The sequence below is a fragment of the Oryctolagus cuniculus genome, chromosome 2, assembly GCF_964237555.1.
Source record: "Oryctolagus cuniculus chromosome 2, mOryCun1.1, whole genome shotgun sequence".
Classification (NCBI taxonomy): Eukaryota; Metazoa; Chordata; class Mammalia; order Lagomorpha; family Leporidae; genus Oryctolagus; species Oryctolagus cuniculus.
The window spans coordinates 40,045,446-40,063,886 of NC_091433.1; the positions used below are offsets into that span (position 1 = coordinate 40,045,446).

Genomic DNA, 18,441 nt, shown 5'->3' on the forward strand with positions numbered 1-18,441 from the left:
CAGACAAAAAATCTTACTGTTACTCCAGTGCAAAACAAGCAAACAAATAAAAACTCTACAGGAAGAGGTGGAGAGAGGCTTTAACACAGTTAGTAACAACTCAACAAAACCATCTTCTATGGAGGTTTTAGGGCCTCGTGGGTGAGCACAGGCTTTGTAGTGGGACAGATATGGTTCCAATCCTGCCTCTTCTAATCATTAGAACTTGATTTGGATCAAGTTTAGAATACTCACTGGGCTTTATTTTGCACCTACCTATTAGGATTTCTATAAAGACTAACGGTATAGAAAAGGTATTTGCACATAATAGTATACTGGATCTGAGCCAACAAACCTGTGAAATTCAACCCACCTAGCAGGAAGAGACTCATCAAACAGTGATTCTCAACCAGAATTGTTGGGATGTTGGGATGTTGGGAATATGGGCCTCTGGAATTGGAGCATCGGAATATCTGTGCTAAGCATGGCCTACGGCTAGTGAGTTTCACTGCCAGACAAAATACAAGTAATATATAGATCTTTCTTACCTTTTTAATCAAAAGTTATCTATTGAATTAGGACAATAAATTTACAGTTGTTGAGGAGTCTATTAAAAGCAACAAAAATATGTTCCTCAACAATTTCTAAAGCAATTTGGCTTTTAAAATATTGGATATGTGCAACCAACACATTATGGCTGGGAGAAAAATATCTGCAGCAAGAACAGAGGCACTGCTCTTCCATCAGCAGATTTCAAACACTGCATCCATGAACGCTATCTCCTCAGCCTGGAAAAAGTCCTCTTGCCATTGAACTAGAGAGCAATCTGTTATTGAAAGATGCTAGTATCTATGCAGTTGTCCTTTTGTGTCTGATTCACATTATGGAGTTAAGGCTGAAAATTTCTGGGGGAATTTATCATTTCCATTTGAACTTATTCTATTCAATGCCTAGGATAGGTCCAAAGTTGACACATTGAGGTGTTTGGGGTGATGATGATGGTGAGGGTGGTGGTGATGATGATGGCGATGAAGAAAGTATATAAATTAGATATTCCAGTCCATGTCAATACCCAGCTGGAAGGAAAATAACATGAGTTAAACTGAAGAAATAGTGAACCCCAAACAACAATAACGAAATAATAGTATTTTGCTTTAGAATTTGGCACTGTTGTCTGAACTCAGCATTTAAACACATCCTTCCCTGTGCTGTCCCCATTCTGCTCCACATTTACAAGCCTTGTTTCCACTTGGTTGAGCATCACCTCCTTGAGGACAGACATGTCTAATATTGCTTCTAGGCGTCACATGCATAATATTTCACATAGTGCCAGGCACATGATAAATGAAGAGTAAAAAAAATTCATTTTTCCAGCTCCTCACCAATCCATTTTCTCTGAATTCTGGTTGTCTTCTCCATCTCCAGTGCACAGAAGATGAAAAATTGGAGTAACTGTGTATCACATGAGCAATAGACCTTTTTAGAAACATTCTATAAACTACATACAGAAATAAATTTGAGGATTTGGTTATATTCTCTTTTTTCAATTTCTGTGACTTTTAGCATTTTATTATTCTAAAACAGATTTTAAAATGAATTCATATATATATCTACATATTTATGAAAATAAACTTTTTAAAAATATTAGACATCATTTCAGAAAGACACCTTAGAATATTTAAGCTTCCATTTTAAATCTCAAAAAATAGCACCATTCCCATGCTGACTGTGAGGTACAGAATAAATCCTAAGGTGAATTTTTTTTAAAAAAATTTTTAAAAATTTATTTGAAAAACAGAGATACAGAGAGAAGGTGGGAGAGATGGAGGGAGGGAGACAGAGAGAGATCTTTCATCTGCTGGTTCACTCCCGAGATGGCCACAATGGCCACAGCTGAGCAAAGCTAAAGCTAGGAGCCGAGAGTTTCATCTGGGTCTCCTGCATGGGTGCAGGGGCCCAAATACTTGAGCCATCTTCTGCTGTTTTCCCAGGCACATTAGCAGGGAGCTGGATCAGAAGCATAGTATATGGCACTCAAACTGGTGCCCATGTGAGATGCTGGATTCACAGGCAGTGGCTTTACCCCCTATGCCACCATGTGGGCCCTGGAAAATTTTAGTTACAAAATTTGGCAATAAATCAAAATGTTTCTTTTTATTCATTAAAAAACTTAATGGGAATATTAAGCATTAAACATTATTATACAATTTTTTACATATGTAAGCTTGTTTCCTTTAATGTCAAGGAAATCCTGCTAAAAGGACTTGGGAAATAAAATATGAACACTGCAGTATAAATAGGAATATTACGGGACTGGTGCTGTGGCATAGCAGGTAAAGCTGCTGCCTGTGGCACCAGCATCCCATGTGGTCACCTGTTTGTGTCCCGGCTGCTCCACTTCTGATCCAGGTCCCCGCTAATGTGCCTGGGAAAGCAAAGGAAGATGCCCCAAGCACTTGGGCCCCTGCATTCACATAGGAGATCCAGAAGGAGGTCCTGGCTCCTTGCTCTGACTTGGGCTACTCCCAGCTATTGCAGCCAGTTGGGGAGTGAACCAGCAGATGGAAGACATTCTCTCTCTCTCTCTCTCTCTCTCTCTCTCTCTTTCTGTGTGTTTGTGTGTGTGTAACTGCCTTTCAAATAAATAAATTCTTAAGAAAAGTATACTACTCGATACTCAGCTACAAGGACTATAATGTGATAATCATAAACAAAACTCAAATTCAAACACAAGAAATTTAATATTTTCCATGTTACTTTAAACATTTTCTGTAACAGAATGATTTATCCTGAGGATTAAAACTGGTCATCTCCACCTTCTCCGATTTCTATATGAAAAAAATCCCCCACTGAGGTCTAATAAGCTAACAACTAATGCAACAGTTGAATAAAAAATCCAAAAATTTACATTGTGTTTACTAAGGACAGATAGATTACCAAGTTTATGATTTAAATGATGCTGTGGACACCAATCCAAAACTGATATTGGATATGTTACTACTAACTATTTCCCATTGCTTCAAATTTCATTGCTTCTCTTTCATTGATTTCAAAGTTTGTGTAATAGCCCTGCAGATGTTATGTTTTCTGTTTTATGACTGTTGGCAAAATTCGGAAAGTATCTGGCATAATCAACTGGCTACATGTATGAAAGTCACCATCTCTTTGGACATTAAAATGTTCTCTCTCTCTGGTGTTCAAATATGAAGAATGAACTACCGGCCGGCACTGCGGCTCACTAGGCTAATCCTCCGCCTTGCAGCGCCGACACACCGGGTTCTAGTCCCGGTCGGGGCGCCGGATTCTGTCCCGGTTGCCCCTCTTCCAGGCCAGCTCTCTGCTGTGGCCAGGGAGTGCAGTGGAGGATGGCCCAAGTGCTTGGGCCCTGCACCCATGGGAGACCAGGAAAAGCACCTGGCTCCTGCCATCGGATCAGCGCGGTGCGGCCGGCCGCGGCGGCCATTGGAGGGTGAACCAACGGCAAAGGAAGACCTTTCTCTCTGTCTCTCTCTCTCACTGTTCACTCTGCCTGTCCAAAAAATAATAATAATAATAAAAAAGAATGAACTACCATGATAGGGATGTTCTCATTGTCCCTGATTTTAGGTGGAGCATTTAATTAAAGAAATACACAGCAGAGAGGAAACAGAAACCATCCCTCCAGGAAAGAACCCTTGCTTTCTCTGCATCTAGGCGGTGTACATAGTAACTGACTTTTCCACCATCAACTTTGAGGGTATTTCAAAGCCATAATTAATTTTTTTGGTGTATTCAGGCTGATTTCCATAGTTTACAAAAGCTGAATCTACACCATATTGGTTGTCTTAGGAGCTGGGAAAGAATGTGTAAGAAAAGGCTAAGACCATACACAAGAATGAAGTTTTGGCTGGCCACTCCTAGAAAATAGCAATGACTTACTTTTTTAATTTTATTTATTTTTATTTTTGACAGGCAGAGTGGACAGTGAGAGAAAGAGAAAGGTCTTCCTTTGCCGTTGGTTCACCCTCCAATGGCCGCCGCGGCCAGCGTGCTGCAGCTGGTGCACTGCGCTGATCCAATGGCAGGAGCCAGGTACTTATCCTGGTCTCCCATGGGGTGCAGGGCCCAAGGACTTGGGCCATCCTCCACTGCACTCCCTGGCCACAGCAGAGAGCTGGCCTGGAAGTTGGGCAACCGAGCCAGGTACTTATCCTGGTCTCCCATGGGGTACAGGGCCCAAGGACTTGGGCCATCCTCCACTGCACTCCCGGGCCACTGCAGAGAGCTGGCCTGGAAGAGGGGCAACTGAGCCAGGTACGTATCCTGGTCTCCAATGGGGTGCAGGGCCCAAGGACTTGGCCCATCCTCCACTGCACTCCCTGGCCACAGCAGAGAGCTGGCCTGGAAGAGGGGCAATCGGGACAGAATCCGGCGCCCCAACCGGGACTAGAACCTGGTGTGCAGGCGCCGCTAGGCAGAGGATTAGCCTATTGAGCCACAGCGCCGGCTTAAATAGCAATGATTTAGATATGCCAGCTGGCGTTTACTTGTGTTTAAGGGTTTATAATCCTGAAATAATTAGAACACTTAGAGAATACAACTTTGGAAACAGAAGTTTTTTGGAAACAATTTAGAAAACACTCTGCTTCTCATATTTACACTGATTTTTTTTTTTTTTTTTTTTTTTTTTTTTTTGGTTTTAGCTTTGCAAGGCCTATGGTAACATCTCTGATCCAAAAGAGTCTTCCTTATGCATAAAGAGAGAAATAAAAGTTAGGGAGGGAAAAAAACACTAGCCCAGAATTACTTTTCACCTAAATCTCATATGAAATTGACTGCTAATGTCCCCCAAATACTTAAAACATTACTTCCTTAAGAAAGTATCATACTAGATCCTCAATAGATAGTCTAATATTAGTCATTTTGGTAGTTCTTGGCACTTTGAAGACAATTATTAGCATGTTTTTCCTGAGAGCCAATATCTTGATATATGGGCACATGATATGAAAGCTTCATATTTCAAATGGAAAGACTTGCCCACATCCAACAACTAACACACATCCATATAACCTCACCCAATAGATCAGAAATTCTGCAAAGGCCCCATATCCTCACACCCCTGGTAAAGACAGAATGGCTGACTTTTCCAAATTAAACAGATAAGGTCTGCTCCTTTTAATTATGTGACTTTATACAAGTTTCCTTATAGCTTTGAGTCACTTTCCTTGTGCATAAAAACAAAAATCAGAAATGCCTACCTTGCTGAGTTATTGCAAAGGTTAAATAATATGACCCCTTCAAAATATGATAATCCATTTCACCATTGGCACTAGTAATACCAGTACAATTACTATATGCTACTTCCTTATAATATCTTTTTTGGATGGGAAATGTTTGCTGACTACAGTTGTAATAAATGATATTCCTCTCTAGACCATTGGAAATTTACATTATCTTGAGACATAATAGTAGCTGTCAGTTTATAAATCAATGGAAAAAATATCCAAAGCTTATCAACCAATCACACTAATTATAAAATACAGAGTATATTCATATTTTATTTTTAAGCAGTAGTTCTCAAATGGAGTATATGATAGCATGGAATGACATAAAATAAATATTACTTACATAGTATTTATTATGTACCAGGCATTATTTAAAGTGCTTTATCCATCCTAATTAATTTAATTATCATAGCATCCCTATGAGGTAGGTATACATGAGGAAACAGGTAGAAATAATTCACTGAAGACTGACATTAGTATAAGTGGTAGATGCTGGGGTTCAAATCTGGGCTTTCTTTCTCGGAGTCTGTACTCACAGCACTATCACCTCTTCATCACTGTCACCTAAGATGCATCAATATTTCCTTTTTTATAATTTTTTATCCTATAGAATATTTTTTAAAGATTTATTTATTTATTTGAAAGTCAGAGTTACACAGAGAGAGGAGAGGCACAGAGAGAGAGAGAGGTCTTCCATCCAAAGGTTCACTCCCCAGATGGCCCCAACGGCTGGAGCTGCACTGATCTGAAGCCGGGAGCCAGGAGCTTCTTCCAGGTCCCCCATGCGGGTGCAGGGACCCAAGAACTTGGGCCATCTTCTGCTGCTTTCCCAGGCCAAAGCAGAGAGCTGGCTCGGAAGAGGAGCAGCCGGGACTAGAACCGGAGCCCATAGGGGATGCTGGCACTTCAAGGCAAGGCGTTAGCCCACTGCGCCACAGCGCCAGCCCCTCAATATTTTCTATTCTAGAAGTTTTTTTAGGATCTTAGCAAAAAGCTGGTAATACTTGCACAGTGATTATTTTTAGTTGTAAAACTTAATAGAAATAGGGACTTTATTTTTTAATGATGATGGCTTCCAAATTATTAATATTTTATAGGAATAATTAAGGGACTTCGATCTCATGCTCATCCTCCACAGATATTTTCTATCTAGTCAGGCTCCTCTGAACATGATGTGTAAGGACTCAAGATTAGGGGTAGGCACATGGCCTAGAAGTTAAGTCACTACTTATGATGCCCATATCCTATAAGAGTGTTTGAGTTCAAACAGTTGCTCCATTGCAGCTTGCTACTAATGCACACCCTATGAAGCAAAAGGTGAGGGTTCAAGTACTTGGACACCTGTCACCCATATGGGAGGCCTGGATTGATTTCATTTTTTGAGGAGGACATATGGGAGGTCTCTCTCTCTCGATCTCTATATCTCTCTCTCTCTCTCCTCCTCTCCCTCTCTCTCCACTATTTCTATCTCTCTGCCCCTCAATTAAATATTTTTTAAAAAGAACTCAAGATTGGTGTGTTAAATGAGTTAATTAACATCAAGGACTTAGCAGTACACACTAGAAGGTATATTTTTGGGTTTTAAACTCCAACCTTTTGGCACCCAAAGCTTAGATTTGTTGTTTTCTCTCTTTCATTTTCACATCTATATCCAATAGCTAAATTTATTCAACATACACAATATACTATTAGCATTTAATTTAAACCTCATAATTTTTGAAGGGTGCATGTTTTATTTTTTGAAAGAATTTATTAATATATTACAGCAAATGCATGGTAATTATTACAACACAATGCTTATCAATTCTCATTAATATGACATTAATACAAAGAGAATAGATTCAATGTAGTCCTTAGATACAATTCTAAGAATAAAATACATCCCTTTCTCCCCTTATCTTCCTTTATTCTTTTCATTCTGAGTATTTGAGGTACATATTTTTAATTTACATTATAGTCAAACCTAAACACCCCACCAAAATCCAATTAGAACTGACAAACCAGCCAGCGCCGCGGCTCACTAGGTTAATCCTCCACCTGCAGCGCCGGCACCCCAGGTTCTAGTCCTGGTTGGGCGCTGGATTCTGTCCCGGTTGCTCCTCTTCCAGTCCAGCTCTCTGCTGTGGCCCAGGAAGGCAGTGGAGGATGGCCCAAGTGCTTGGACCCTGCACCCGCATGGAAGACCAGGAGGAAGCACCTGGCTCCTGGCTTCGGATCGGCGCAGTGCACCAGCCGCAACACGCCAGCTGTAGCAGCCACTTGGGGGATGAACCAACAGAAAAAGGAAGACCTTTCTCTCTGTCTCTCTCTCTCTCACTGTCTAACTCTGCCTGTCAAAAAAAAAAAAAAAAAAAAAAAAAGAACTGACAAACCAGTTCAGTAGAGTTGCAGGTTAGAAAATAAACCCTCATCATTTATGATGTACTCAGCACTGTTACACAAGCTCACTGCCCTCCTGAGGTCAGAGCCTGCCTTCCACACTGAGTTTCCCTATGAGTTTCTCCAAGAGGATTCCACCTTGGATTATCCTAAGATTACAGGAAGAGTGGCTGTGTAAGGAAGAAAATACCTTCGCAGGAGTATTTCAGGTCCACCAAGGGATACTAAGATGACTTGATCGCAGCTCTGAAAGAATGAGAAGCAGGGTGAAAAGCCCCTGCTACCTCCAGTTCCCTCTCTCCATCATTCCTTCAGTTACTGAGTGACAGGGAATATCAAACCCTGAGTTTGATTACACCAAATAGCAAGCAAAGAGAAACTGCCACCTATAGTGAGGACTAAGCCTCCATTCCATAGTCATTCTGGTCATTTACCTTCTTATCCCACGCTTTTGCTACTCACAATAAACAGCAAAAGGAAAAAGATATTAACTTAAATGGATATAATTATAATTAATTCCATTATTTAAAAGTATGGCTGACATGTAAGACTTATCAACATTATAAAAACTTTAAACATGTTTGTCTGGACTTCACAGGATTTAGAACACTATTAAGAAGCAATTATAAAAAAAGTAGTAAGAAGCAATTATAAAAAAAGAAAAAGAAAAATATTGAATGAGGACAAAATGAACTTATAAACTAAGTATTTAATACTTTCCAACTCAATGCATTTAAACCATTTGCATTTTGTTCCTCTTCATTAAAAGCCAAATTATTCTAAGGCTTTCATATTCATTCAGCCATAGCTTTTATTTGTTTTATTTTAGCTCCCAGTGCAGTTCATTTTAACACCTAGATATAATTTTAATGCAATTACACAGCATTATGTTAGGAGCCCAAGAATATCCCGAAAATGAAGTCATATCTACATTCACAGGTGGTCTACAACTTCCTAGTTCTTATGAAGAAATATCTTATGCACAGCCCAAGAAAGGCGCCAATTGCTCATATCCTCCCCAAGCCTTAATACTTTGTATTGGCTGATAATAATGAGAGCTTACTTGAGTCTTCATTCCATACAGCTTAACCTATTAGCCTTTATATCTTTTTAACTATCTAAGGGTAATTCCCATGAATCCTGATCAAAATCTAATGTGGACAAAAGCACCCAAGAAATGAATCACAATTACCAAATACAGTCCTAGCTGGAACTGATTCCTTATTTATCCAGAACGACACTTGAGAAAGAATCACTGTCATTATGCATGGAATATACGTCTGAATCATGAAATAGCCCATCTTCCGTCTGAGGTGGAAGTAAACCGTCATAACAATATATTCACCTGCAAAGAAACATGAAGAAACGGCATTACAGGTCTTGCAGGCAATTACACAGTAGCTTCATAGTCATATTTTAAATAAACAGTATTCTGGGCAAATAAATGAACATTAGTTCACCTCAACACAAACAAAAAGTATGCCGTTTCCTAAGTAGGCAGAAAATGAAATTTGACATCATTGCATAGAAAAATATTTTCGTTCTTTTAGTGACTAAACAATTTACTAAATTGGGCTGTAAGTTTTTTTTTAAATGCTATATTTTCAAAAGCCCTTGAAATGTCCTCCTCTACCATGAAGGTCTAATAGTGCTAAAGCAATTAGCTTTCATTTTCAGTATTTTTCGAGAACTAAACATACATTCATACAACATACATATGGAAAAGGAAAGCCTGATTTTGGAAATTAATAAGATCTCTATATATTTCATTAACATAGAAAATTTTATAGGTTATGTATATAAATGGATATGTAGGCCATTCATATATATATATATATATTTCATACATGCACACACACAAGAAGTTATGTTAGTTTTATTTGTATTTAGAAAAATACAAATAGACACATAGAACATAAAGATATGCCTTGTATAACACCCTTCAGTTCAAGCATGTTTTACTAGCATATAGATGAAAACCAAAAAAGCTAATGAGTGAAACAAATGATAAGATGTCTGGGAGCTGCTGATAAACTTCATTACTGGTACATCTGAAGCAGTGACCATAGTTATAGACTCCTGTTCTTCCAGATTCAGTTTAAATCTCACAGACAGGAAAATGAGTATCTTTCAATAGTCACTTTTTCTGGACAGATGAAAAGCAAAGGCTGCTGTGTCATTTCATAATTGATGTGAAGACGCTTTCCCCAAAATGATGACAGTGTGTCAGGTGTCGTGAAGACAAAAGTCATGGGAATTTAGAAGAGAGATGCACTACCACTGACTTCATAACAGGGTGTGTAGATTTATACAAAATGTTTCTAATTCAGGAAGGAGTAGGCTAAATTCTTTTCCTTATAAACAAAAACTCACATATTAATTTTGTTTCCCCATAGAATAATTTCCATATTTTATTTTAATTGTCAACCCCCTTTACTTAGGTATGATGGACATAAAATTTTTGTGCATGTTGAATGCATGCAAGTGGATGACTTCAGAGATAAATACACATCTGTGAAACCATCACCATACTCTACGGCAAAAGCCTGTCCACCTAAAAAGTGGTTTTCCACCTACTTATTTATTATTTTTTGTTTGTGATGAGGAGACTTCTGGTCTCTTGTTTAGGACAATTTTAAGAATACAATATGTTGTTGTTAACTACAGGCACTATGCTGTCCAGTCACTAATCCAGAACTAACTCCTCTTCAGTTGAAATTTGGCACTCTTTGACTAACAACTCCTTGTACCCTATACCCCTGTCCCCAGTCCCTGACAATGTTGTTCCTATGAATTTGACTATTATAGATTCATAACCCATTCACAACACTGCTTGATCATTTTTTTCATAAAACAAAACCAAAAACCCCTCCAGTCTTTCTTTGTTCCAGATACGTAATGACTGCTCATTTTGTACTGATGCAAATTTAACATTCTGATTTGACAGTCAAGACCCTTTAAGAAGGTCTGCAGAAGTTAGGATGTTTGTGTTTGAATTTTGGTGGTTTTTTTTTTTTTTTGCCATTTATTAGCTAAATGACTCAAGCAAGATAAAAATACATTGTATTCATATCCTTCTCAAACCTGTGAAATGCAGATAGTAATAGTATACAGGCCATGGGATAGTTATGAGAATTTAATGAGTTAAAATATGAGAAAAAATTTAGAATGGTGCATATTAGAGGCCATTAACTGCTGAATAAATTTTAACTGTTGTGATGGCCAAATATTGCATTGTACCAGAACTCATAGGTTGACATCTAATCATCCACAGTGGTCTTAGGAGGTGAGCTTTGTCAGCAGTGATTAGATCATACAGCAAAGCCCTCAAGAATGGGATTGGTGCCCTTAAAAAGAGACCCTGTGTGAGCGTCCCCACCTCCCACCCCAGCCCATATGTGAGAGTCCCCATGTGCTGATACACCAAGAAAGCACCACTTCTAAACCAAGATGTGAACTCCCACCAGACACTGAATCTGTTGGTGCCCTGTCTTGAATTTCCCAGCCTCCGGAACTCTGAGAAATAAACACTATCCAGTATATGGCATTTTGTTATAACAGACAACTATCATCAAGTAATTTTTTCCTGATGATGTGTATACAAGGTACAGGTTTATAATCAGCTGACTGTCCCATCAAAAATGATAAAAAACTAAGTCCTATGATTATTTCCATTCACATTCCCCCCAAAATGACCAAGAATCATCAATTATAACCACCCATCTACTCATGTAACCACTTTAATGCATACCATCAATATTTTTCATAATTAAAATTTAGATTTTTGCTTTACTTTGGAGGAAAGAGGGAGAGGATGGCACTATAAAAGTGAGCAAAATAAGAAAAAAAAAAGGAAATTTGGAAAGCACCAAAAAAAAATACAGGGCTAAACTTTCTGCCACATATTTTTGCTAAAAATAGTTTTAATGTATTTGATTACTGCCCCTGATTTCTGAATATGAAAACCAAGTCACTTTTCATGTCTCACCACCGTAGGATGTATTTTAAACTAAAGCAAGATTGTATAAATGAATAAAATTCTGAGCTGTAGTTTGTACATCAACGCTGTCTGGAAATGTTTGTTGTTTCCCTGAAAACATTAGATATTTCAGTGAAAAAGTTAGGACACAACTCTACTGCTAATGCCAAGCAGCATGTCGACTTCAGTCATTAAGTATCTCACCCGTAATCGATTTGATAGTTTCACTTGATACGGTTTGCCCAATCAAGTCATATTGAACTAAGCTGGATGATTCCTTTGGCACTTCGACTGACTTTTCTGGCCCTTTTGTCCAGGTGTAGATCATCTCACTCTTCGGATATGCATCTGAATGAGAGCACAGATGGTTCAAGTCAGTGCTCTTTTCATTAGCACTGGTGTCCAACACGTAAGAATATTACACATGTCCAAAAAAACTGAGTAAATACAAATGATATTCATTTTGATTTATCATTTGTCATTCATTATAAAGATGTCTATTATTTAAAAAACTGGACTATTAAATAGTCTAACAAATCAGCAGAATTAATTGCTTTTACACCAAAATGTTGGGGGAGGGAAAACTGAAACTGAAACATTTACAGTCTTCCATATGCATCAGTTTTATAGGTGTGATTCCATGCTAACAGGATAAGCCATTGAAAAACAGATATGTTAAACCCCCGAACAATACTATCAAACTCCTACTTCTTTCACCTCTAACTCATCAAAGATCGATCAATACTGACATCTTCCATCCTGATGCAGTTCTGCCATTTAGAAGCATAGCAGATGCTGCCTATAATGACATAACAGAAAAAAAATCCTACTGGTGGGAGAGCTCTCCAGGGGCCACCTATTCTGGATTCTGCCTCTGGGCAAAATCCAGGCTATTTAGGAACCATTCTACAGTGACAACTGGCATTGCTGTTTGTAAAACTCTCCAGGGAATATAATTATACAACCAGTTCCACTACCTTTAAACTCTTACAATCAGTACATTTTCCCTTCCATCTTCAACAAATCCCTCCCAGCAGCAATTTAGGCCCATTTGCTATTGTTCAGTTCAAATGGAGACCAGCTGCTTGCCTCCCAGACTACCCAGAACAGATCGTCTGGCTCGCACACAAATAGCTCAAAAGAACCAAAATGAATGTTGTGCCACCCCCCTTCCTTCAAACCATCCGAAAATGGCTAGAGCACAGTAGGTCCTCAGTGAAATTCTTTTAATTCTACCAAAGGAGCCGATACCTAGGGAGACTCTCTTTACAAACAACCTTGCAAAACAAGCTATGAGGCTCCTGTTGCCACTGAGCACTTTACAGTTATGTGTCAGTGTTTACCTCCTGAAGTATATTCATGCTTTGTCATATTTAAAACCCCTGTATTTTATGTTCTTGTCCATTACATTTTAAATCAGGCATCCTTCTTTTTGCTACCCTTCCTTCCTAGAATAAACTCTTTGCTCAACTTTCTTATTCCTCTGAATTATAAATGAAGTGAAATAATATTTTCCTATTTCCTGAGTCACTGAGTAGGGTGCAACTCCTTAACCCCCAGTCCAAAACACCATGTTCCAAGATGTGATTTCTTTACTTCTTTGCTTTATACAAACACTGCCTGAGCTCCAGCTATCTTCAAGTCACTCTTTCTATGAGAACTAGAGGGTATAAGAGATGCAAAAGACTTCCTCTAAATAAGAAGTGTCTTAAATGAAATTTGAATTATTATAGCACAAATGGATTTTAATTTTAGACAGGATGAGACCACTCTATCTGTGTATTTTTCTGATTTATCTTCTCTCATTAAGTCATTGGTCACGAAGCAAATGATTTATCTCTGGATTCAAGTTAGCCCACTGAATATTGTAATACCAGGGGTTATAAAAAGAATGATGACTATGGATCCTCATTAAGTTAAGCGAGGAGCAAGGATAACAGCAGGACACAGTTTCACAATCAGTACAACTAAGAGTCTAAAGCAATAGTAAAAGCCAGCATCTATTTTTGTTAGATTCTGATTGAATCAAATACTTGAGGCTGAACCTTAGAAGAGGCAATCACATTTTGCTACCACCTCAGAGAAGGGAGCTTGAGGAAGGGAATAGTATATATATATTTTCTGATTTGTTCAGCTCATCCTCTTGCTTTCAACTCTACAAAATTTCCCTCACTCATCTAGTCCAGTCCTCTTCCTAGGGGACCATCCTCTTCTAATGTACTGCATCTTCACGTGTACAAAACCCATCACCTCTAACTCTCCTGTGCTGCACTCTGGCCTTTCCAAAATCCAAACTCCATGCAAAAGCTAAAGGGAAACTGTGGAAGTGTCAATCAGAGGATGCCACGCCTCTTTGTAAAACTTTCCAAGGCTCCTTAGAGTTTAGGTAGAATCCAAGCTCTTGAATGTGGTAGATAAGTGCAATATGAACTCCGACCACACCTTCTATGCGATTGTGGGGCTTTAAACACTTCTCTTCCAACAGTGCTGCTTACGTTATTTTAACCTATGTCCTATCTGGAAGCTCTGAATCTTCTCTGGCTTTTTCCCAATACTCCCATATAAAGGGCTCTGCTTGAAATGGAAACTTTTAAGTTGTCAAAATAACTTTCTATGTCATATCACCAGTACATGGAGTTCAGAGGTCCTTAAATGTCACCACAGACCACCAACTATTAATTATGACTCTGTTTACCTCTACTATGTATACAAGTGGGTTTCTTATTTTGTGAAGGAAAAGAGGTGGTCTCCTAAAAATCAAACTTCATACTGTCAATTTTGTCTTGGACACGACTTAACTGTTGGATCATGAAAAAATCATATGTTTATATAATATTATTAGTTTGCATGAGGTAATCACAATTTCTAACAATATTCTTATTGTAACTTACAACTCCCAAATTTCAAAGGGCAAGCATGACCATCCATGGGAAAATCCACCAATCTCATGGGACACTCCGCACTTATGGTGAGTCTATGATGGAAAAATGCAATTAAATAAAATCAATCTTTTCTTAATAATTTTATAACTCCTTAAAATGGAAAGGAGAGGAAGAAGGAAGGGAGGGAGGAGTTGAAGGAAAACAGGATAAAATGGAAAGAAGGAAAAAGAAAAGATTACCTCATTGTATACAAAATAGTGCCATTTCTCATAATTCTAAAAAGCTTATTTGGAGCTGTCATATTATGTGAAACAGATTTCTTTCCATTCCTGAAGAAAGTATCAGGGGTCCACACTTTTGTTACCATCATATTATTCAATCTCAAGATTTCAATAGGGCCATCATATTTGAGTCTTTTGTCAATCCATGTCTGTCTGAAGAATACATCCATTGTGTATTCCTAAGGAAATCAGTTTGTGATATGCTCAAATCACAGATGACTACATATAAATATACAGAAAGAATGCAAGTGCTAGCCTCTTTCCAACTCAAAAAATGCCTGTCCCAAATGAAATTAACAGGAGAGGAAATGAACTTAAATCAATGGAGCAAAAATACTCTCAGCAATTAGAATATATTATGTCCATTTTAGTACCTTTGTCTTCCACATTCGTAAGAAATAAATTACCACACATATTAATCATTCAAGAATAATTACTATAATTAAATGAAACTGCCAGCACCGGTAATTACAGTTGTGCTTTACTTTAGACCAGATAGCAAAAATCAGTCAAATGTGTAACAAATATCATTGCATAATTAATCATAAAATTGAAGGCATTTCTTTAAGACAAAATAAACTATGTAAAAGATTAATTTTATTTTCACAAAGGTTATTAACATTAGTCAAATAACCCAAGGATTTCACATCACCAATAGCCTAAGGTCAAGGGGAAAAAATAAAGTGGTTCTTTATCATGGACAATAAATATATTTAATATTATAGTATAACTGAATGGATGAATTTTTCTTGAATCATTTCTGGTTTTTTAAGCTCTTTAAGCATGAGAGAGGGGTGGGAGAGTAGGATAGTGGTAAGTAGCAAATAATTGGGCTGACATGAAGTACTATTTGCAATTAGTACTACAGTACATTGTATACAATTATTTTATAAGAAAACTAATTATAATTTTGTCCTCCACAGTTTTCTAAAAAAAAAAAAAAACAAGGAAGCACACAAGCAAAACACTACACACAGGCAAAACACTACACACAGTTTGTGCAATGGGGATTAGTAAAAATGTTCCTTCTGTTGAGAATAACTCCAAATCAACAAATACTGAAATGTTAGAGCTGAAAGGCAAATTCAGTGTCTAATTCTTTATTACCATTTAGTAGAGTAGGCCACTCTTTTGGCTTTCCAGCTTTGTGCTGACTGATGAGAAAATAAATATTAATTGCCTCCTTTTCTGGCATATTTTCTTCAAATCTCAAAAGGTAAATTAAATTTCCCAAATACCTACCATTTCAACATCAGAAACAGGTCCAAAGCTGGTGACATATATGTCAGTTTTTACTTCTGTAACAGGACCTAGTAGGTTTGAAGTAAATAAGTGTGAAAAATAATTATCTTTTTTACAGACTAGGAGAGTTAGTTAATTAAAGAATAAATACAGATACAACATATCATGTTTTTATTAGCATTTTATGTTTTCAGTGAGCTAATGAATCTCTAAAAAAAAATGTAGACCAAAGCGTAACAAAACTGGAAAATAGTGCTTACATAAAGGAAAAGAGAAACCCCAATTACTTACCAGGAACCTTGTTTCTTCAAAGATAGATCACCCCTGGGCACTGTTACAACAGGCAGTGCAGATACACAAAAGCTTTCAGTCTCTGTGATTTTTTTAGAGCCCATCATGGATTGGCCCCTAAAGAAGTGAGCTGTTAAAAGAGGAAATGTGGCCACAGAAGCGAAGAGAAGAAAAACCATAAACTGTAAGGAATGCATCTTTGGAGAGTTGAGGGTACTGGTAGATGACTTCAAGAATGATCCCTGTCATCTGTAACAACAGGCTCACCATCCACTGGTGATTGGGAGCAAAGACAGCTCTCTTTAAAGTCACACCTATTCGTGCTCTGCCACTTACTGCTGTGTGATGTTGGGCAAGTCACTTGAGCCCTCGGTAACAGCAATCACACCTGTTGGGCAACATTTTGATAGAGACAAAATGATGCTGCTGAAGTAAGATGCTGAGTGAGGTCATTCTCCCATGAAACTATTCATTCCATATCAGTTTTGTTTGGCTTCTGATAATTGTCACAACTGAGACTCTTTTCTATGTCTAAATAAGACTGGTTCTTGAACAGCTATGTGGGTATTTTGGAAGAAAACAAAGATGGCACCATGGTAACGTTTTAGCTAATAAAGATCACTGCCCCAATCTGGGTTTAGCATGATGCTGAAAAATCTGGGATTTTGGAGTTCAAATTTGGCTCTAACACCTCTAGTTGTATGACCTTGATCAAGTATCCTCCCAGGTAAAAATGATTTTAATGAGTATTAAGTTTCTAGATATTTAGTTTTTAATTCAATTCTCTATGAACTTTTTGAAGTAACCTCAATGTTAAGTCACACATCCTATCATCAGAACTTGATATGCTCAATAATGGCAGTAGTTATTATAGATAATATAGCATTTTATTATTAATAAAAATAGAAAAATAGTTGCCCCCTTGCACATTATTTCCTTAAATGATGATTTATAATATTGTATGGCCCGGGGCTAAATACTCCACAAGTGATCAAAATAACATCTGCTATCAAGATGATATATCTCCCCTGGATATTGGTTAGGAAATTACATTTATGCCAAAAAAGGCAAAAAGTAGTTGGTACAGCTTAATGACCTAGCTCTGAAGTTATTCTCATAAAAATGAAACTGTGTATTTCTCACTCTAAAAGGTGAATGAATATTGAGCCATCTAAGGAAAGATAGCTGGAGGGAAAATGACAAATTTTTTTATTGAATAAGTATTGTAAGAAAAAAAATATTACTACAGCCTTTGGAAGTACAGTGAGATAAAAAGTATAAATCAGCCTAATCTATCCAGTTTTCATTTTTAAAATGTCATATCTCTGGAAAGCACGTAAGTTTACTAAATTTTAATTGAAATGAAAAATTGGAAGCAACAGAAATAGTAGTAGTAAGTTCATTGGAGCTAAATTGTTTGGTCCAGCAACAATTGGGTAATCCAGGAAGCAGAGAATGTATATTGAACCCCAGAAGAATGAAATTTTACTCAAATGGATTCAAGAGTGGGAGCAATCACTTTGTTAGATTTCTAAAGATAACTGTGAAAGCATTAAAGAGCAGAAATAAAAACTTTCTTCAGAAAGTTCATGGAAATGTGTATTACGAAAAAGCTATGAATTAATTTCATGAAAACAACTTAATTTATAATTCTATTTTCTCATGAACTTTTGAACTATCTTCATATCACTGAGCCATGGCAACAGGAGATAAGTTGCTCAGAACAATTAAGGTTGCCTACATCCTGACAACTGGCCTATTTGACAAGATTTTCATGAAATCAAAAGTTAGTTTGGGGGCCGGTACTGTGGACTAGAGGGTTGAAGCCCTGGCCAACAGAGCAAGCATCCCATATGGGTGCCAGTTTAGGACCCAGCTGCTCCACCTCCTATCCAGCTCTCTGCTATGGCCTGGGAATGCAGTAGAAGACGGCCCAAGTCCTTGGGCCCCTGAACCCACGTGGGAGACCCAGAAGAAGCTCCTGGCTCCTGGTTTTGGATCAGGGCAACTCCGGCCCTTGCGGCCAATTGGGGAGTGAACCACTGGATGGAAGACCTCTCTCTCTCTCTGCCTCTCCTCTCTCTGTGTCACTCTGACTTTTGAATAAATAAATAAATCTTTTTTAAAAAGTTAGTTTGAAGATC

The 18,441-nt window shown here is 37.9% G+C and overlaps 1 protein-coding gene across 2 annotated transcripts in view; it reads right to left on the reverse strand.

Moving 5' to 3' along the window:
- The window catches only part of GABRA4 (gamma-aminobutyric acid type A receptor subunit alpha4), a 75,926-nt gene that overhangs the window by 41,384 nt on the left and 16,101 nt on the right, over positions 1-18,441 (reverse strand). For both annotated transcript variants that reach the window (XM_002709416.5, XM_051831403.2), the window contains 5 exons: positions 16,007-16,074; positions 14,723-14,943; positions 14,493-14,575; positions 11,806-11,949; positions 8,815-8,967 (listed from right to left, as the gene is read on the reverse strand). In XM_002709416.5, coding sequence (XP_002709462.1) covers positions 8,815-8,967; positions 11,806-11,949; positions 14,493-14,575; positions 14,723-14,943; positions 16,007-16,074 — 669 coding nt within the window. The remainder of the gene's footprint in view (positions 1-8,814; positions 8,968-11,805; positions 11,950-14,492; positions 14,576-14,722; positions 14,944-16,006; positions 16,075-18,441) is intronic.